We start from the raw sequence: 19,939 nt of genomic DNA on the forward strand, positions 1-19,939 counted from the left end.
CTAAATCAAGGTGATCAGGGAGCCTACAGTTGGAATCGTTGAGTTTCCGCTCGCGCTGTCCACCTCCAATGTCCCGTTTGCCACTTCGCCATTTTCCTCACGGAATACTGCACGTTCTGGGTCTGGGCTTCTAATCTGCTCCGCCCTCAAAAATGGTACACCCAATGTGCCTCGAACGAACACATACATACACTTAGAGGCTACCCCGAGGACCGGTGTTGCGTCTGGTTGTTTAGTGTAGGTGTCACGGCAGGCATAGAACGTTTCACTGAGGAGGTCAGAGGTAGTGCTTGTCCATGACCGCACTAATGCAAGAACGTCGACTGCCACAACCGACGAGAGCGACATATTAGTCAATAATGTCGGCTGGAGGGCATTGGCAATAGAATCGAATCTTTCGGTGGAGTCCATAGTAGTGGTCTGGTCGAGAAGTTTGACAAGATGGGCCCACAGTGCGACGCAAGTGTTAGCCCCGGTTTCCTCCGCTCCATCTTTACCGGAGGGTGAGATGATGAATTCACCAAATAGTGATACTGTGTTTGTGCGGAATATTGGCTCTACCATTTCGAGGAATTTGATGTGCATGGCTCGTAAATCGAGAGCCTGGCAGAGAGCAAACAGATGTGCCGCTGCCAGCTTCGAGAGAACATCGAGGGCAGTATGAGTGTACCGTGCTGAAATTAAAGCTAGTGAATTGAGCGCCTGGTTACCCATTTCAGCTGTCTGGACATGACTACCGACTGGGTTGGCCAGAAAGCCAAGTTCGGAGAGAAGGGCAGCAACCATCAAGTCCACCGCCTTCATGACAAAAGACTGGCTGGGCTCATCAGCAACCAAATTTGGGGGAAGGCCTCGATTGGTAGTAGGGTTGATAAGCTCAGTACATTGAGTAAAGAGCATTCGTCCTATGCTTTGCGCCCCTTGGCGTGACTTCTCCATGGCGGAGGTGACAGCCTTTGCCTGAAAATTCCCGCCATGGAGCGATTTACCCTCCCTATTGATGAGAGGATTGTCCGTAACAGAATTGAACTCAATTGTCACCTGCTTGTGTGCTAAAAAGAGGTCTTCCAGTACAGGACCGAGCCATTGAGAAGCCGTCCGGATTGAGTATCGATCTTGACGCAAGGACCCAACCTCGGACCCATCATTCTGTTGAATTAATTTCGAGCCGCGAAGGAAATTGTAGATGTTGTGAGCCGACTCGATTTGGCCAGGGTGTGGACGAACGGCAGCAAAGAAGGGATCGAAACTCTCATTAGTTCCTCTTAGTGCCTCGACACTCATACACGTGAGCACCTGTGACAGAACTGCAAGGCAGTGCGAATCATGCATGGCTAGAGCACCAATAGCTGAAGAGATTGCGGTGCCATTGACGATCGCAAGTCCTTCCTTTGGAGCGAGTTTGATGGGATTGAGGCCCGCGTTTGCCAACGCAACATCTGCCGTCACGATATGACGCTTTTCGAGGCCTCTGACCCCAGCACGCACCCGAAGAGTTGACTTTCCTTGCAGCGTTCCTGCGATGTATGACAAGGGGCTGAGATCCCCTGACGCAGATATGCTACCATGAACTGGTATCATCGGCACGATATCCTTTGTCAAGAGATCTACCATCCTCTGAACTAATATCGGGCGCACACCGGAGTGGCCGCTTGCGAGTGAGTTTGTACGGACGAGAATGGCGGCCCTAACCCACGCTTCTTGCATGCAAGTTGTTGCAACTGGGTCCTCCATTGGCAATCCCCTTTTCAGGAGATCTCTGATATACGACTCATCATCAACACTCTTCGATTCCTGGATTGGGTTTCTATGAATTTCGGGCGTTGAACTAGAGAGTATACCATAGTGGAGCTCCCGAATTAGTATTCGTTGGAGTTCCTCAACCTTTTGTGTGCGAGTGTCCGCACTACCCCCAAACCCGGTATTGACGCCTACAATTTCACTACACTTCAGCACTGATGCAGAGAACTTGGAAGTCACTCACCATATATTATCCTCCCTTCTTTCAAACTGCTCGCAAGCGCATTTGTACTTTCAGCAAGGCGAGCCTGCGTGTCGCTGTCAATGTATGCAGTAGCTCCGTATCTTCATTTACGTGAGCATTTGAGAATCTAGTTGACCCGCTCAAAATATATTCTATCGGCAACATACCTAGCAGTTGCAACGATCGATGCTAGAGTGAGCCGGCGCCCATCAATTACACTTGCCTCAGCCCCCGGTCGGATTTTCTGAATCAGGTGATCCCATTCCTGCAGAGCTACAGAGCTGTGAAATTCTGTAATCGAATCCATCTTGGCCGGAGTGGGGGGAACGCCGCATTAACTTGAAATAACTATAGTATAAAAAGCTTATCAGGAAACTATGGTCAGAAACGGAGCCCTCCTGTGCTATAAGTCCCAACATCTTGTTCGTTGTCTCCATTTCTAGCGCTATATTGGGAGACTAGTTGCGGTCTAGTGTAGAGTTGCCTGTGAAACATTACGCAGCTCGCCAAGGATTTCTCACATGAAGTTTACATCGGAAGTGCGGAGGTATCCCGGCATTGTTGGCTACAAGTGCTTTGATCCCTGCAACAAATCTGCCGTCAAACGGATCTCAGTAATGATTGCAGCTCCTTCGGCAGTACTTCGTAGCTTGAAATAAAAACGGCTGCCTTATTCGCCAAGTCAGAGACTGCCAAGTTATTTTTAAACCCAGGCCATGATACTTATAATAGCTTATGTTTTATTCTATATTCAACTTATACTACATTAAGCTTATACGATTCGTAATCCAAGATTGTGTATAAGTCGCATCACCATCAAGGTCACACAACTTCTCGTTTTTGAAAAATTTACATGATCTCTTACCAATATTGGTAAAACTACTAGAACTTTGAGAAATTTCCATGTAATTATATTCTTTTTGGTCAAATTTTATACGGTTATAAAATTCGGTTGACCTTTTCCAACAGATCAATACTGTAAGCGCCATTGTGGCAGTGTCTCGATTATTTAGTAGTCGACCCTGTCAAAAGGAATTCTCTACATGAGAACTGCGCCTCATTCGTGGGTTGTTTTCCTTACGAACACCAACTTCTACAGTCTAATGAAGTTAAACTTGGGGCCAGATTCAGAAGTACATAGTTCTCATTTCTGTAAATTTCATTTGGCCACCTATAGAAGAACAACTTAGAAAAGTTGACTGATCTCGGGTCTCAGGTGAAATATTTTGAGAGCTGCTATAAATAATTACAACTATAATCTCAGACGATACTAACTGCATTTGAAGCGAATATGCAGAAATGTCGTCTGAGATTACCAAAGTAATATAATCCTTCAATATGATTAAAGGCTAAACCTCAAGCTAGTCCCATTTCCAATCACTGAGAAATCAATACTTCCATCAAGGTTCGGCCTCCTCCGTTTTCCTTATCAGCGCTTCTCGTTTGCCCTCCGCACTATTGCAGTCGTCCTAAAGCGCAAGAACATCATCATCGCAATCTTATCACACCATGGCCAAAGGAAGTCGACAAGTTTCGCAAGCTTGGGACCAGAATTGCATCCAGTACCACCGACCCGGAGATTGGATGAATATGATTGTGCCCCAGTCTGAAGGCGACACCAGCCTCAATCTCACAAATTCGAGTGCAATGTACAATCAGATCCGCAACATATTCTTATCATCCACAGCGTCGTCCCGCTTCTGGTAGCGAGCCACCAGTCCTCTATTCGCAAGACTTCTCCGTGAAGCCAACTATACCACCGAAGCACAATACTTGCACCTTCTCTTTTTTGCAATTCTGGTCATACCGGAACTCGGACCAGCACCCATCGCAGCGAGTGGCACTCCACAATGGCCAAGTTTCATGACTGATGACGGCACACCCATGGAGATCGGGTGGGATTGGGGATGGCGAGGATCTGGTAATAGTAAACCTACAGTCAGGTACTCAATTGAGCCCATTGGGCAAATGGCTGGAACGTTAGAAGATCCACTCAACAAGTTTGCTGGTATTCGATTGATGCGGAGGCTCCAAGCCGTCTTACCTAGCACGAACCTAGAGTGGTTTGACCACTTCTCAGCGGAGTTTGTGAATTTTGACGAAGGTCAAGATTCATCAAGTGTCTATAACGGGTATAAGTTGACGCAATTGGAATCCCATAACTCGCGAATGTTTACAGCATTTGATCTAGATGGGACAAACTTACTCGTGAAGTCGTACTTCCTACCAGCTTTCAAGGCGCATCATACAGGAAAATCGAATCTTGAAGTGGTTATTCAGGCCATTGAAACCTTACCGGGCTATCAAGAGCCAAACTTTCGTGCCTTCACTATGCTACGCGAGTTCATACAATCCACCAAAACGGCTTCCCTCGAGGTCGAGATCTTCGCCATCGACTGCATGAAACCTGCGGAGTCTCGTCTCAAGGGTTTACGTACGCTCGCCACTCACAAGCTTTGAGTCCGTCCGAGCTACCATGGGTTTAGGCGGACGTCTCAACGGTCCTAGGATAGATGAAGGGCTTAACGACTTATGGGAATTGTGGAATCTGGTATTTGATACCGGCGAATGCGCGTCGGAATCAGCACATCTTACATATCGGGGGCATCGCACGGCGGGAATCTTGTACTATTTTGAGATTCGCCAGGGGAGTGATTTTCCAGTGCCGAAAATTTATCTACCCGTGCGCCATTATGGGCGGAACGATTATGCTGTTGCGCAGGGCCTTGGAACTTATTTAAGTCGGAGGGGCCAGAAGGCCGCTGCGGATGGGTTTATTCGAGCTTTGAAAAATACATTGTGAGTGACCCCGTTCAGAAACATATTTCTGGGGAGATGAATTACTGACATATATGAATAGCTCGACGAGTCGCCTTGAGGGTACGTGTGGTGTCCAAACTTATATCGGGGGCACGATCAAGGATTCATCTCTTAAATTAATCTCTTACATTAGCCCTCAGGTATATGAGAACCTCAGTGAGGTTAGATTACAGAATAGTTCGTGAATAATGGTGGTGATGGTTCTCAGTTTGTAGGCTAGACTATCATGTAATTTTAGAATTTCATACTCTCAAACGACAATGACCAGTTACAAGTATCAGGATCTGGAAAAATTGTTTGAAATTCATCCGTCAAAAGTCAAATAATAGAAGTCGGAGAGCAAGTATTCATAGCTTGTAGTCTCTTGCCGGCCGCTTCTCATACGTCGGTTTCCTGACTAACTCTTTCCACTCCTTGCTTGCTACCAACATCTTCCCATCTTTACTCTTTCTCGATGAATATCTTTTAAGGATTTGTTCCTCCTCTCTCCATATCTTCATCCTCATAGCCAGCCATTCAGCCGTCGCATTCGCGCACTCTGTCACATGTTCACAGGCTACAAGATGCCCCGACTCTGCTATTACGGTCTTCTGAACGTTGCCTGCTACTGTACCCCCGCTTCCCCCAATACCTGAACCTGTAAGTGAGAGCTTCTCGGTCTGTAAGTCTGCTGTTGACATCGGTGAGTTACTGCCGAAGATATAGAGGACACTCGGGCGAACATGTGGCAAGTTTCGCAGTGTAATGATCGGCTCGCCGCGGTGAGAGAGGAGGAGCCCATCGGATGATGGGTCTAAATCTGGTGAGAGAAGATGGGAGAGCGAAGCAGGCGTTGAGAGTGAATGGAAGGATGGACGCACGTACGACCAGGCTTCCTGGTGTTTGGATGTAGTGAGGGTCACAGCCCCTTGAGAAGGGAGTCGAGTGGCGGTTTTAGTAGAAGATTGTTTAGGCATGTACCTGTTGATATTTGGATAGATAGCTGTTGGGAGCTCCCGTAGGCAATACGTGATATACTTCTCTAACACACGAGAGTCCCATGCCTGAAATACTTTGTTCTTGCGGAATGACTCTGTAGCAGCTTCGCGGGATGGCCATAAATCTGGACGGAAGGTTGACACCATGCCAGCGTTGGGGCCAGCCGGAGCTCCTGCCTGGATGACAGGTTCGATGAGGATGAGCGAAGTAAGTAGACGTGGATGGATGATAGATAGATTAACACTGATCTATAAAATTAGAATAACATTCCCGACTTCCCATCTTCCAGGGAACATGAAGAGCTACTTACAGCTGAGCACACCCCATACTATGTGCAATACCCACCAAAGGCCGCTGCATCTCTGCACGGAAATGGTTGATCAGTTGCAATAGATCACGCGAATGGTCAAACCATGAAGCTATCTTCCGATTAATCACAAGTAAAGAGTTGAGGATAAGCAAGCTAGTATACCATCATCTCCTTGTATCGCCTCATTCAGCACCCCGCTAGCACCTTGGTGCGACATATCGGCGATCCATATATTTCGGATCTTGACATCATATTTCTTGAGTTCAAGGTAGAGATCATCCCAAAGCGGCTCATATATTTCCTAATCGGGCAACTTTTAGTATCAATCTTCAGTTATACTAGTTGTATCAAGAAGCTAGCAGAGCAAACTAAACTTGAACGACATACCTTTCCGAACCCGTTTGCATGGCCGCCAATGATGGTTACAGCGTTTGGGTCGTCATCCGCAAGTCCGCCAGAGTCAAGTGGAGTGTATTGCTTGACCGCAAGCTTCAACACCTCCTCTTGCCTGTGGCGAGTGCCATTTGGGTATTCACGTATATGCTGACCTGGAACCACGTGCTCGGTGATCCTGAAGATGGATGTTGACATGGTCGTGCTCGTAACGTTTGTATATCGAGCTCAGTCAAATTATCAAGAAAAGGCCATAGGAGATAAGGCCGAAATATCTAAACAGACCCATGTCGGGTTTCGCCTCCTAAAGACGCAGGGCCTCCTGTTTCCGTGCCGTATTAGCACATTATCACATGCTGTGCGACGTACTTAAAGTATGTCTCTTTATTGGCACGTGTCGATACGTCTGCACCAGTGTCCCACAAGGTCCCTTGATACTGTACTGTACATGTACCTACGACGTGGGCACTGCATATTGTCATCACACGCTGCGCCAACCTCACCTGATCTGGGTATGAGGTGATGCTTGCGAGTGTTTTCGTAAGTACTGTGAAGGGGTTGCATTTTGAGACCTTCCTGTTTACTGTAATTGTCCGCGTTTCATCACTTGTGCAACTACCAGGGCCCATAAAACAATGTAGTTCGATTTTGGCCGTGATCTACTCTGGGATACCCCTGAGCTCGAATCGAGTTGGTGGCTCAGCACGATTTGGCGGGGCCGTGCTTGGCAGAACAAGAGTTATTATCCCTCCGCAGCGCCCGTTGGCGATCTCCACGCCATAGATGCTCCAGAGTACAGGGTAGTTGACCACACAGGGGAGCCGGGCGGCTGCGAGCCGGGCATGCGCGCCTATTTTCGTGGTGGCCATGCATGGACCCGAGTGAGGGTCGTAGCTCCATTTCATGACCCATCGCATTCCAGGCGCAGAAACCAGAACTACACGGTTTACTAATGTGCAATTGTCTTCTACTGCGCACCTCTGGGCCGATATGGCTTGCTATCAATTGGCTGAACGTTCTGGTAGCAGGGTTGAAAGTTTCCAATCCCTCCATTACTCGGCCATTCTCTTCGGCGGCGTTTGATATGGGCTGCTGCCACTCGTAATGCATGGCATGCAATCCTACGGATTTGAGGACAAATCTACTCATAACACGAGAATTGTGAGGTGCTGGAGGCTCTCCATCCACCTCAATGCCGGTACTCCAAACATAGCTGGGTACGAAATATCCCGGTAGTTGCGCCATTTTCTAGTACAGTAGTAGTAGTAATTATGTGGTACTCGTAAGTGGCACCGGAAAATCGAAGCTCAAGCTAAGGCCCGTTGCCAATGGGCTACAACGTTGTACAAGCTTTTACTTGCAGGACGGCACCTTCCGCCAACCCTTCATCCAAGGGCTCTGGAATCCCTTTGGCATGCCCAATCTGCATCTAAATCGATCCATCCTCCGTCTTGGCTGCAGGCGTTCACGGCCATGAGAAGGAACAGGGGGCTCACAGTCAAGTCACATTTCGAAGCCGCCCTGACGAACTGTCCTCGCACCGAAGTGATGTAGACATAGTGAACACCTCCCGAGATTAGTCGCAGGATTTGCTGTTCGACAAAAATAACCGCAAGCATTTACTATCGCCCGTCTACCGGTTCCTGGCGCCCCCTTACCTGTTGGGAGCCTTCGAATGACCTCCTTACGACTTGGGTTTGCCATATTGCAATCCAGCGATGTCCTTTCCTAACGACGGGTTGAAAATGCCTTCTCATTTGCCAACAGCGGGTTCCTTCTCAAGAGTTGCAACTCTACCTACCACTCCTCTAGGTCAATCTCGCCAACGGACCAATCCACGATGTCGGCACATGGCACGTCTTCGACAAGTTATTCGAAAGAATATCTGGAAGAAGACAGTGGGAATACACTTGTTGGGATTTCAGTGATGTTTATCGTCCTCAACATCCTTTTCGTGGCCCTCAGAGTCTATGCACGACAATATATCAGGGGTGAGCCACGAGACGCGACATCATCACGAGCCTGGGATGATTTCCTAGTTTTTCCAGGCCTCATTGCAAATATTGGAATGTGTATTTTAGCCATCGGTCAGTTTCTCATGAATTATTTCACCCTTTGTCAATCAAATACTAAAATTATCATAGTCATGGTGCACGTTGCACGTTGCTGGCGTTGGGCGCCACGCAGCGTACGTGCGCAAGGAGCATCCCCACCAACTTGTTCAATGGGCAAAGTGCATTTATGCGTTGGAGTGGATATACCTGGCAGCAGTTGCACTTCCAAAGCTCTCCATTCTGTTCCTCTACCTACGAATATTCGTTGCACGATTCACCCGACTGGTCACTTACATTCTAATGGCAACTGTCATTGCCAATTGGGCTGCCTTCCTCCTAGCATCGATATTCCAGTGCTCACCAGTTAGATTCCAATGGGATAAGAGTACTCCAGGAGGGAAATGCTTTAATGTCCCGCTGTTCTACAAACTCGTCAATGTTCCAAATATCGCAACGGATCTAGTCATTCTCGTCCTGCCCCTGCCAACGGTATGGCATTTGAAAGTCTCGCGAGCAAAGAAATTTGGGTTGACTTTGGTGTTCTTGACTGGTAGCATGTTCGTAATCCTCAATTTTCTAAACCCCCAACGAGACGAGATTCAAAAACTTACGATAAAACCCAAACTAGTGGCATAATTGCATCCTGTGTAAGGATGACAGTATTCTTCCAAACTGATGCTTTCACCGACAACACATGTAAGTCTGAAAAACGACCCTATTGATTATTCCTGCGCGTATACTAAGGAGCTTCTAGGGGCATCTTTCGGTTTAGTCGGCTGGTCCGTCGTCGAACCGGGCATGTATCTGATAGCATCCTGCTTACCAGCCCTCCGTCCAATATTCTCCCGATTTATGCCAGCGTATATCAAAGCGCTCTTCAATAAAGTTTTGATGGAACGGACGAAACAAAGTGGCAGTAATCATAATCAGGATAGTTTTCGTATGAGAGGTATTCCTCTATCTTCATCTCAGTCGCAAAAGGGGTTTGCCAAGCTGGAGTCGGATGGTCCACTTTCGCGTTCTAAAGGACAGGATAGGAACAATGGGAATGTCTTCTAGAGTAAAATTACTTCGTTTATGGCAGAGAGATGGTCTAGGTGCTTGAAATGTGAAACCCATTTAAGTGTCATGATGTGTATACGTCAGTTTATTTTTCTAACCTAAGTTCAATCTTCGAATTTGACCAGCGCAGCAAATACCGTGGGTTACCAAAAGAGAATATTTGTGCGCTTGGGCGCAGTATCTGTGACATATTGATGGCCTGAGAAGGAGGTGTTGCGGCCTCGCGCTGCTTTTAGATGAGAGGGCTACGACGAGAAAGTTCTGGGGATTTAAAAGCTTTAAGTTTACTCTGATGTCTTTAAAGTTGTTTCTCGGGCGCTTTTAATACGGAAATAAAATATAGACTTTATTTTTATTGACTGAGCAGTTTAAATCAACTTATTCTTGCTAGATATTACAACACTTGAGCCTTCCTAAAATCCCTCAATGTTACGAACGAACTTTTATAGAGCTGCCATCTTTCGCCACCCTCGCAATAGTAATGCACACCGTAGCAATCAACACCGAAGCACCACAAAATAACTGCAAGCCCACCCATCCACTGCTCAATACGGCCCCAGCGATTGGATTTCCAATAAGAAGTCCAACCGCCGTGGGCACAAACAGCATGCCCATTCGCACACCCACAAGACCCATATGCGGACACAGCGTTACAGTAACAGTGGGGGATAGCGAGACAAATGTTCCAGAGAATAATCCATAGAGGATACAGAAAATATAAAGACCGGCAGCCGAGTGCTCAATTGTGATCCAGGCAAATGTGAGGACCGCAGCGAGGAGGGAGCACGGGATGAGAGTATTGAAGGGGCCGATTTTATCGGCAACGTAATTCGGGATCTGGAGTTTGCGAGAAAATCAATTGCGATTCGATGACATACAGAGCAATAGGATTTGGAAGTGACAAAAGGCATCTGCAATCAACTTACAATCCTGCCGAAAAACGACCCAGCGTTCAGTAGCGGCAGAAGGTAAAACGCTAAGTCTTCGGTGACAATTCGCTTTTCAAGGGCATATATTTGAATGTAGAAGAAAGGCACATATAAACCCATGAAGCCGAGGAAAGTGCCTAATCCAAATAATGAAAATGGCGGCTCCTTCCACGCTTCCATTTCAAAGATTCGTCGTGCACTAGAGGGTTTCAAGCGCATCCGCATACCCGCTACAGGTATGATCAAAGTTACGAGCATGATAAGAGCAATCACTCTGGTTGCCCACCCAATACTGCTCCCTGCGGCTGCAATCCCCATGGCCAAGGCTCTTTTCGACGAGAAGTACGATGGTAAGATGGCAATACTGGGTACAAAGAGACAGCCATTGCCCAATCCAACCATGATGCCTTGAGTTAGAACGACTTGCCAGTAATTCGAACTTATGCTTGTCAAAACCATGCCAACAACAACCAGAAAACTCCCGGTCATAATAAGCGCACGAAGATATCCATGATCATAGAGTGGACCAGCTGCAACACCGCAAAATATGAGCAAGAATGCTTGGATTGATCCAATCCAGGAGATGTCCGATGAGGATTTTTTGTGAAGGAAGGAATGCTCGTAAAAATTTTGGTAAACTCCTAAATTGTTGATAATAAACGCATCAGCCCTGTTCTATTTCCCCACAGTGGAACCTTTTCAAAAGTACAAACCGAATGTATTCACCAGTCCCCAGGAGTTGAAAAATAAAACAAACGATCCAGCGCATTGGAGCCAGGCAATGAAGTCTCCGTCAGGTATTGAGGCAGCAGCGCTGATCACAATATTCATGTCTTCTTGCATAGTGGGAGCGTCATTGATTATAGCCGGATTCCCCTCACAACCGTCATCATTACTGTCATTCACTGGTGAAATTATTTTGCTTGCGTCGACTGAACCGGAGGTTGGACTGGATAACGGGACAATCCTGGTATCGTTAGTCGCACCTGGCTCAAAAGTCTTTTCTGAGCCCATGGTTAGTGTTCCCACGAGGATCGACCAAGGTCAACGATTGCTTCCAACGTCTCTTGGAAAGTGAGTTGGTGTGAGAGAAATAGAATTATAGACCAAAAATCTGATACAGGCTACCCGACTGTCGCGCCTCTCCATGTTAAAGCCACGAATCTCGCCGTTCGCCAACAGTTTGCATGTCAGGAGGTTATACGAGCCTCCGGCTTAGTTATGTCGGGAAGTAGTAATGACTAGGGCTGGATGAATTTTCCACTTGTGCAACCATCGTAATATTAATATATAACTACCGGAGTATTACTAGGGTGGAGGTACTAGCAGCATGTTCTTTGACTGCCATCCTGACCCTATCGATTCCACGTATAGTATATGCAGCACATGAATCGCATGATGCACTTCAACCTGGGAGGGGTTAAGCACCTGTAACCCAGGGTGGATGCAACGTACAGCTCAGCCTTATCTCACGCCTTCCAGATCTCGGAGTATTAACCCTTCCAAACGCAGGCACCAGATCCCGGTCATGTCCTCTGCAAGCCATAAAGATTGGCACACAATTATGAGGCGGATGTACATGTAATGTACAGGCCCCGAACTGGATCGGCCCTTTCGCCTGTACGACCAACCAACCCACCAACCAACCAACACCCCCGAAGATTCGTTCATATATCAGCTCGGAGATAAGTCCAGGAACGGGCCAGCTGAGCCTCCCCTCGACATGAACGAATGTCGCCCCTTGCAACATTAGTTGTATTGGTTCTCTCACAGCACCCCTGTTCCCTCGGTTGGCTTTGAGACAAACGTCAGGAGAAAATACCTAGGGTCGGAGCAAACTTGTTGTTTCCCCGCCTTTCACATCTTAGCTAGGCCGTCATGAACATTGATACTTCTCACAACATCTTGACTCGGAAGATCCTGTAAATCTTTTGCAGAGCGCAGCAAGATGGCTCTTTCCGACCTGTCTACTACGAGCTATGGCCGAAGACTTATTGTTTCGTTGATTGATACCTATGCAGAAGAAACTCCGCAAAGAATATGGGCTTCCGTGCCGCGAAATGAGTCCGATCTCACTGAGGGATTCGTCGACATCACCTTCAGAGAGTTCGCAAACGCTATCAACAATGCCGCTTGGTGGCTAGATAGCATTCTCGATTCTGGCCGCGGGGATTTTGAAACATTTGCTTATGCTGGGCCAAAGGACATACGATATCCTGTTCTTGCTGTAGCAGCTGTCAAAGTTGGTAGAAAGGTAAGCTGGGGAGATTCTTTCGGCCGGGGCTTTTCGTGCTCATCCGTGGTACTAACAATGAACAGATATTACTACCGTCGCCTTTTGCAACTCCAGAAGCTCAAGAACATGTACTTAAGGTCACGGATTGCAAGGCCTACCTACGTCCTACTTCAATGGCTACACTTGTCCAGAGTATTGTCAGAGAAGGATCAAACATGAAAATCGTAACTGTGCCGGAATTGCAAGAGTGGATGCAACCAAAATCGCAACTATACCCTTACAACAAAACCTGGGAAGAGGCTATGCTAGATCCATGGATCGTTTTCCACACTTCTGGGACAACTGGTAAGTAGTTAAAACTCTATAATTAGAGTAGTTAAGTATAGCTTACATACTTTCTGGTAGGCTTGCCTCGACCGATCACTTATACCAACTTAATGATGACGTCTCTCGATATTGCTCAAACGATGCCAGACGCAAATGAGGAGACTACAAACACCCATTTCAGTAATGATCGCTGGTATACGCCAATGCCTACCCTTCACGTAAGTCAAAATCGCCTTTCATAACATTTCAGTAAGAAGGCTTACGACTAACCTCACAGTTCATCGGAATGACTGTAACTCTACAAATGACAGTCTTCCTAGGAACTATCGTAGTATTCGGTCCATCGACCGGCCCGGCTACTACCCAGACAGTAGACCTGATTTTCCAACATGGTAATGTTGCAGGAGCTATGTTACCACCATCGCTCCTTGAAGATCTCTGCAAAGACCAAGATATGCTAGGTCGTGTGCGGAAGCTGAAATATGTGCATTTCGCAGGCGCGCCACTTAATAAAGTAGCCGGTGATAAGATCTCAAAGTATGTTAATCTAATGCCTGCAATTGGAAGTACAGAAGCCGGTCCATACTTTCCACGCGTTCGCAATGATACAGATTGGGAATACTACAGTTTCCGGCCTAGTATGGGAGTAGTATTTGAACAACAGACCAAGGAATTATACGAGCTTGTAATTCATCGCAACAAACTATACGAACGTTGGCAACAAGTCTTTTACGTTTACCCTGAGCTTGACCGTTTCCCTACCAAAGACCTGTGGAATAGGCATCCTGTTGAGCCTGACTTGTGGGCATATGCGGGGCGTACTGATGATCTCGTCATTCTTTCCCACGGGGAAGACCTTTACGCGTCAAAAATGGAGGCCGAAATCACAATGGATCCAATGATTCGCGCTACGCTGCTCGGCGGCGAAGGTCGTCCGAAGCCTTTCGTAATCATTGAACTCATCGAGGACGCTGAATTTCCAGCAACGGAAGTGGCCAAACAGGCTTTGATCGAAAGCCTGTGGAGTGCGGTGGAAAGGGCTAATCGCCTGTGTTCTGAGTATGTAAAGATCGAGAAATCTCTCGTTCTCATAGTTAATCCTCAGAAGCCGCTCGCGAGGACGGCAAAGTCGAATGTGGCTAGAAGGGAGAGCCTTGCGCTATACAAAGTGGAAATCGACGCCTTGTATGAGAGTTGGATTTCTAATAAGAACTAAATATTACCAATAGATCAAGCTTTCTAGGTGTTGTTAATGCTCAGGTGAAAAAGGCTCGAGATTATAAATTCAGCTTACAGGATAAATGAATTACTTCACCCTCAAAGTTACAAGCATATCTTGGTCAGGTGGTAAAACTCCAGCACCCGCGAATCCCTCATCTGGCTTTGCTTCCCGAATTGACTTCTTTCCATGATGAGTAAACCAACCTCTTGGCTCAATTTCAAACTTCAGGACAATAAGAACAACTGCTGCCAAAATTTCTTGCTTCGCGAAGAACCTTCCGCTGCAGATCGCGCTGCCCCCACCATAAGGAAATAAGCTTTCAGGTCTCATAGCTGATTCGAACTGAGATTTTTCTTCGGGATCGGATGGCCTTAGCTTAGGCATCTAGATGAATCTCTCAGGCCAGAACTCATGGGCAGGAGGGCCTGGAACGTCCCACACAGGGCTAAAATTAGGCAGCCAAGAGGGCTTATGATGTAATTTCCTTTCTTGAGGACATACCCATCGCAGTCAAGGTCGTCTATTAGCAGATGCCCTCGTCCTCAAGCATTCGAGATAGATCGACGTAAGTAGAGGGGCGTCTGCAACAAGTTTAGAGACGTCGAGGTTGAGCTGACCCAAGCTATTTTCTTTTGCGCCCGATGAGACTTCTTCTTGAAGGCGTTGGTACAAGCCTGGTCGCTTTAGGGCTTCCAAAACAACCCAAAAAGCACAAGGGATTTCATTTGAGTTGATCCTAAGCATTATTAACAATTTTAATCGAAGAGATGCTGTGAACATACGCCCAGATCAACGACAGCGACCCCGAGGCTTGGCCATCATGGCTGATGTCGACATCGTCCATAGCCTTCATCATTTCGCGCATGTAGCTGGAACCAAAATTCGCTTCTCAACCAGCATCTACATTCTTTCCATCGAAGTTCTGCGATGCAGATTTGATCCACTTCTTCGCCGCATTTAGCATGCGATCTCTCGCAGCATGACCTTTCCAGTAGAGTATCTCCGGCAAGCCGATGGCCATGAGGAGGAACGAGTCGTCGTAGTCCAAATACGTTTCGACCAAGTCTAGGTTCAGCCTGAATATTTCAGTCCCTACAAGGGATTTTTCAGAGGCAACGAACCTCGCTTTCTTAAAGAAATCATAAAGTGAAGAGGTTTTGGCTTGACCTATTGGGAGCTTTCCAAGCTCGCTGATGAACTCGCCGATGAATTTGCAAGTTAAAGCGTTTACTAAATGTCCATTCGCGAGATGGGTTCCTCTTAGATCATGGGTCCGTTTCCAAACACGCCTTTCCTCTGAAACTTCCACGAATTGATGACGGCCAGGTCCCGATTTGTCGATCTCAAATATTTGCATGTCTTCTTGTGTCATGCCTGAGCCTCGGAAAATCATCAAGGACGAGTCTTCTTTGCTCAGCACCTTGGAGTTCTTGAAAATCATCTTGATGCTCTTTGGGCCGAAGAGGATGTAGATGCCAACCGGGCCCACGCGCAGCTTCACCGGTCTTCCCTGCGAAGACATCTTCCTTTGAGTCCAGTTGTCAGGCAAACCGCTGAAACTCCGAGACCATGTTACTTACAGTGCATATTTGTACATGCCATGAGGGTCTAGCATCTTTGGAAAGCCTCCTAGCCACGACAACGAGTAAGGCAGTGTTAGGGGCTCTCGTCCGCGAAAACGGCTTCCATCACCTCCTGACTGGAGCCAATATCGAAACTCGATAAAGATGCGAGTGCCGAAGATAACAGCTATAGAACCTACCAAGACAAGGGTTACAACGTCGATGACTTTGTTGCCCGTGCTAGAATGTATTCTGAAATCCATCATTTTCTTTGTTGCGTTCTCGAAAGATAAATTCAAAAAGAAATTAGAGAACGTGAAAGGAGAGCTCTGTGGGATAGTTATGGGGTTGGATTTCAGCTTGTCAGCAGCCACATTTTTTTATTCCAGTGGATCCACACGGGCGGCGCACGCCAAAAGTCCTGGAACTCTGGTACAGTGGGCGCCGCAGCGACCCAGATTGCTACAGTATCAGTTGTCGAGATTCAGGGTTCTTAGGTCTCCTAATGCTTACCAGGAGATCATAGCCATTGGGCTCTAGGAGGAGCCTGTGCACAGACCCGTTGCAAGCGACGCCCTCTGTACAAAATCTCCGTAGAAACCCCTGGATGTGATTTGGCCCGTCTAGAATGACCGTCCTCAATTGCTTTGGGCTGTGTCAGCTCAAATTCCCCGAGGCATTTCCTTTCCTAGCAGCTTTGGCCACCATTCGATTTCCACAGTCAAGGGTTGTGCGGCACGAAACTTGCTGCAGCATTGTAAAATTAAAGTTATTAAGTACCCTCAAAGTGTCGCTCGCTATATTTGAAATATTTGGGGATTCTAAAAAATTTCAAGAGTATAGACTTCGAGAATAGAAAATCTCGGACGTCGCTTTAATAGTTCTAGTACTTATCGCGAGAGCGGGTACTAAGTAGTCATATCTTATTTGCCATAACTGAGCCAACCTTGCCCTCAAATCGAGTTTGTTACAATTCTGTAACGCAACTAATAATTTTTATAGTCGATTCTAAAGTTTTCAGAGTGTATATATAGAGCCACAAGTACTAATTAATACTTAATCAATTTTTGTATACTTAAAAATACATTACCCCTAAAATATTAACTTCTAGTAGGAACGCTAGATAAGGAATCTAGCGATCTTAGTCACCTGTATTGATTACATCAGGTAAGTATAGGTAATTCACCTAAGGCGAGTGAACAAAGAACCTCAATACTCGATTCTTCCTTTCATTTTATATGATGATTGCGTTCATGTATCTTTACGAACTACATATATACAACTGGTATGTTTCTCGTTTATTTCTTATTTGGGTCAATGGTCTCAAATGGGATGCACTAGAAACTATGAAAATGGGCTCCGTCTGTTCTCTCCTCCCTACTATAACTTGCATGGTCATTACACGCAAGGTCCAGGGTAAAAACATATGTTGCATTTATTTAGGATATCTTTTTAAGTCTTGAATTAACAATAAATATAAGACCGCGATTCCCAGGCAAAGGAAGTCTAGCTAACCTTAAAGACGGAAACTGATTTACAACACAAGAAGAAGTGGCCCACTAAGCAGGTTTATATATAAACTATGTAAAATTCAATGGCGGATTCCCTTACCTGTTTATATGTTAGGGCTATACAGGATACTTGTCGAAGCTAGCTGTGGGCATGGAAAAGTCCTCGGGAGTGTAAATAAAATTAAATGTGGAAACCTATAAGGTTATAAAGAATTCCATAAGTTTCTTTTTCAATCTACAATTAGGGCCGAGTAGAATTCACTGATGTCTCTATACCTCGGTCTCTATATCTGCGATCAACTGGAAGCAATAGCTACTAAAATCTTCTGGGCGTACTCCACGTAGCCAACCTACCAAACATATTGCCCTTTAATTAAACAATATCATCAGCTAACTCGCCGTACACGTCTTTAATCGCCGATACCCACCAAGGCAATGCTGTTGCCTGTGTATAAAATCCTTCAAGGATCTCCCACGTTTGCAGATCAACATTCCGACGGCAGACTGGACAAGTGGGAGAGTCCTTGAGCCATTTCTCTATACACAGGTGTCCGAAGACGTGTTGACAGGGAGTTTGCACCGCAAATTCCATCGTTTCTTCTGCAATCTTACCAAGCTGCTCATCTATCTATATCTATATCTATATATCTTGTTCTCTTCCAATACGAAGTATGCTACTGGAAAACGTCGCTTATATGATGCCGGAGTGGTCCCGACGAAATTTCAATCACATGACTTATCCGGCCCGTGCCCCCTTGATTCTTTCTGTCTCCTTACAGCTCCTGTTCGGATCGTACACGAAGATACGTAGATGTTATAGTAGCTATTTCTAGGAATACGGCAACGGGCCAGAGGGGGCGGGACAGTATACAATACACTACAAGAGAAATAATAATAAAAAATAACTGAAAGTGCAGAGCCGCGAGCTCTCGAGTCGGATACGCGACGGAGTAGCAGCAGCATGCCCGCTTCGACCAGGAGTTTGGAAGGGGTTGAACAAAGTCTCGCCATGCTTTCAGCATTTCGATCCCCACTTCTCAATACCCGGGGGGGGGGGGGGATGCAAGTAGACTCGGAGAGTGCCATTGTCAAATATCTGGTCGAGCATTTCCGGAACAACAAGGAGCTATACTTGCATGCTGATGCGGACGTCGCATCACAACTCCTTGGAAGCCATGTGGGTTCAGATCCTGTAAGACGCCATCCCTTGATGCGACGTATTTATGCCGAAATCCTAAAATGGAATGGTGTTGAGTATCTCCGAGGAGCTGTCATCCATTGCGCATCTTACAAATGGCTTGTGCTAACAATACTATCCTGACAGACATACGCCCGGCGTATCCTCACCACTTGCCATCATTGGCTACATCACAACATACCTAAGTAGATGCTTAACTACTTTAATAAAGTCAACTGTGGCGTACTGTAGGATTGCGCACAAGAACTGGTTGGATTCATCAATGGATAGTCGGAGCTGAACTTGGAGTTCTCTCTCACTCCCGTCACGATAGCGCGGAGTCTCGTCCCTCACGTCAAAGCGAAGATACGGCTCCTTTTCGTAGAACGCAGCAATGGCACCTTCAATGACGATGCATTAAGTTCTGTCTGGATCAAAGAATGGCTACGTGCAATTCTCTGTCGCCAAATCCGTAGCCTCCAATACGGCTACGTGAGCGAGTTGGATTGGCCGCTCTGGGACCTTGCACGACACTACCAAGATCCCGACCCAGCGCAAATACTTGATCTGGATGAAGACGTTTTAACCGAAGTCGAGGCTCAAGATCCGCTAGAGGCTGGAAATCTGGATAATTTGTTCATCACTTTAGCACAGCTGGAGGAGAAAGTTGCAACTGTCACCGTTGCTGCCACTATTATCAAGCGATCAAAGGGACTCACCGCGGCAACCACAGCCTCCGAAGTGGAACGGCAATTGCAAGAGAAATTCCACATGATCATCAGATACGGAGACTTGATTACCGATGAGCCTCTTTGGCGTAGGTCGACTGGGCGCAGGGGTCAAATTGTGGTTACGTTCGATGGACCATGTTCTTCTACGTCAAAGAGGGGGCGCGAAGGCAAGGATGGGCAAACTGAGGTTGTCTCTGCTAAAGAAGACAGTTCTCGTCAGCCAAAGAAGAGGAAGGTGCACGGCGCTCAAAATCCTTTCGAATGTGGCGATTGTGGACGACACTTTACTTCCCAGCGCCCCCTTAGACTCACACAGTAAAACTTGCGTTGGGCGATGCCAGAATTGTGAGCAGCATAGTTTAGAATGCCACATGAGTGCCAGACGTATATGTAAGAACTGCAGGGAGGAAAAGGTCAATTGTAAGTTTTTTCTTGAGGACTATACTGACAACACCGTACAAAGCTCTATCAGAGCGCGGCTATGCTCTAAATGCGGGTGTATGAAGCAATGCTTCTACACCCGGTCTGCCCATGAGGACAACTGTCCAGGGGGATGTAACGTTTGCCGAGATCACACCCCCCCTCTACCTTGTCGACATCCCCCTACTCCGTATCTCGCATGCACTGAATGTACAGAAAGCGA

At 46.7% G+C, this 19,939-nt stretch overlaps 9 protein-coding genes across 9 annotated transcripts; 4 read left to right on the top strand and 5 right to left on the bottom strand.

Moving 5' to 3' along the window:
- Nucleotides 1-2,291, bottom strand: BP5553_04363 (uncharacterized protein; the record flags this gene model as incomplete). Its single annotated transcript, XM_032012986.1, has 3 exons — nt 1-1,931; nt 1,985-2,085; nt 2,152-2,291. The coding sequence occupies 3 exons, from the start codon at nt 2,289-2,291 to the stop codon at nt 1-3; spliced, it is 2,172 nt and encodes a 723-aa protein (XP_031869586.1).
- A 1,202-nt stretch (nt 2,292-3,493) lies between these two features.
- On the top strand, nt 3,494-4,989 carry BP5553_04364 (uncharacterized protein; the record flags this gene model as incomplete). Its single annotated transcript, XM_032012987.1, has 4 exons — nt 3,494-3,633; nt 3,703-4,418; nt 4,471-4,783; nt 4,845-4,989. 4 exons carry the CDS (start codon nt 3,494-3,496, stop codon nt 4,987-4,989), a joined length of 1,314 nt encoding a protein of 437 aa, XP_031869587.1.
- Nucleotides 4,990-5,151: 162 nt separating this feature from the next.
- On the bottom strand, nt 5,152-6,683 carry BP5553_04365 (uncharacterized protein; the record flags this gene model as incomplete). Its single annotated transcript, XM_032012988.1, has 4 exons — nt 5,152-6,025; nt 6,093-6,201; nt 6,255-6,393; nt 6,480-6,683. The coding sequence occupies 4 exons, from the start codon at nt 6,681-6,683 to the stop codon at nt 5,152-5,154; spliced, it is 1,326 nt and encodes a 441-aa protein (XP_031869588.1).
- Nucleotides 6,684-8,325: 1,642 nt separating this feature from the next.
- On the top strand, nt 8,326-9,598 carry BP5553_04366 (uncharacterized protein; the record flags this gene model as incomplete). The annotated part of the gene is made up of 4 exons (XM_032012989.1): nt 8,326-8,523; nt 8,630-9,096; nt 9,168-9,235; nt 9,294-9,598. 4 exons carry the CDS (start codon nt 8,326-8,328, stop codon nt 9,596-9,598), a joined length of 1,038 nt encoding a protein of 345 aa, XP_031869589.1.
- Nucleotides 9,599-10,030: 432 nt separating this feature from the next.
- Nucleotides 10,031-11,544, bottom strand: BP5553_04367 (uncharacterized protein; the record flags this gene model as incomplete). Its single annotated transcript, XM_032012990.1, has 3 exons — nt 10,031-10,438; nt 10,528-11,205; nt 11,257-11,544. The coding sequence occupies 3 exons, from the start codon at nt 11,542-11,544 to the stop codon at nt 10,031-10,033; spliced, it is 1,374 nt and encodes a 457-aa protein (XP_031869590.1).
- A 934-nt stretch (nt 11,545-12,478) lies between these two features.
- On the top strand, nt 12,479-14,398 carry BP5553_04368 (uncharacterized protein; the record flags this gene model as incomplete). The annotated part of the gene is made up of 5 exons (XM_032012991.1): nt 12,479-12,784; nt 12,850-13,111; nt 13,172-13,311; nt 13,371-14,278; nt 14,329-14,398. 5 exons carry the CDS (start codon nt 12,479-12,481, stop codon nt 14,396-14,398), a joined length of 1,686 nt encoding a protein of 561 aa, XP_031869591.1.
- Nucleotide 14,399: 1 nt separating this feature from the next.
- BP5553_04369 (uncharacterized protein) lies at nt 14,400-14,699 on the bottom strand (the record flags this gene model as incomplete). Its single annotated transcript, XM_032012992.1, has 1 exon — nt 14,400-14,699. The coding sequence occupies one exon, from the start codon at nt 14,697-14,699 to the stop codon at nt 14,400-14,402; it is 300 nt and encodes a 99-aa protein (XP_031869592.1).
- Nucleotides 14,700-15,204: 505 nt separating this feature from the next.
- BP5553_04370 (uncharacterized protein) lies at nt 15,205-15,930 on the bottom strand (the record flags this gene model as incomplete). The annotated part of the gene is made up of 2 exons (XM_032012993.1): nt 15,205-15,841; nt 15,896-15,930. The coding sequence occupies 2 exons, from the start codon at nt 15,928-15,930 to the stop codon at nt 15,205-15,207; spliced, it is 672 nt and encodes a 223-aa protein (XP_031869593.1).
- Nucleotides 15,931-18,349: 2,419 nt separating this feature from the next.
- Nucleotides 18,350-19,615, top strand: BP5553_04371 (uncharacterized protein; the record flags this gene model as incomplete). The annotated part of the gene is made up of 2 exons (XM_032012994.1): nt 18,350-18,580; nt 18,857-19,615. 2 exons carry the CDS (start codon nt 18,350-18,352, stop codon nt 19,613-19,615), a joined length of 990 nt encoding a protein of 329 aa, XP_031869594.1.
- Nucleotides 19,616-19,939: the final 324 nt, after the last annotated feature.

The sequence above is a fragment of the Venustampulla echinocandica genome (assembly GCF_003357145.1).
Source record: "Venustampulla echinocandica strain BP 5553 chromosome Unknown scaffold_2, whole genome shotgun sequence".
In the NCBI taxonomy this organism is placed as follows: domain Eukaryota; kingdom Fungi; phylum Ascomycota; class Leotiomycetes; order Helotiales; family Pleuroascaceae; genus Venustampulla; species Venustampulla echinocandica.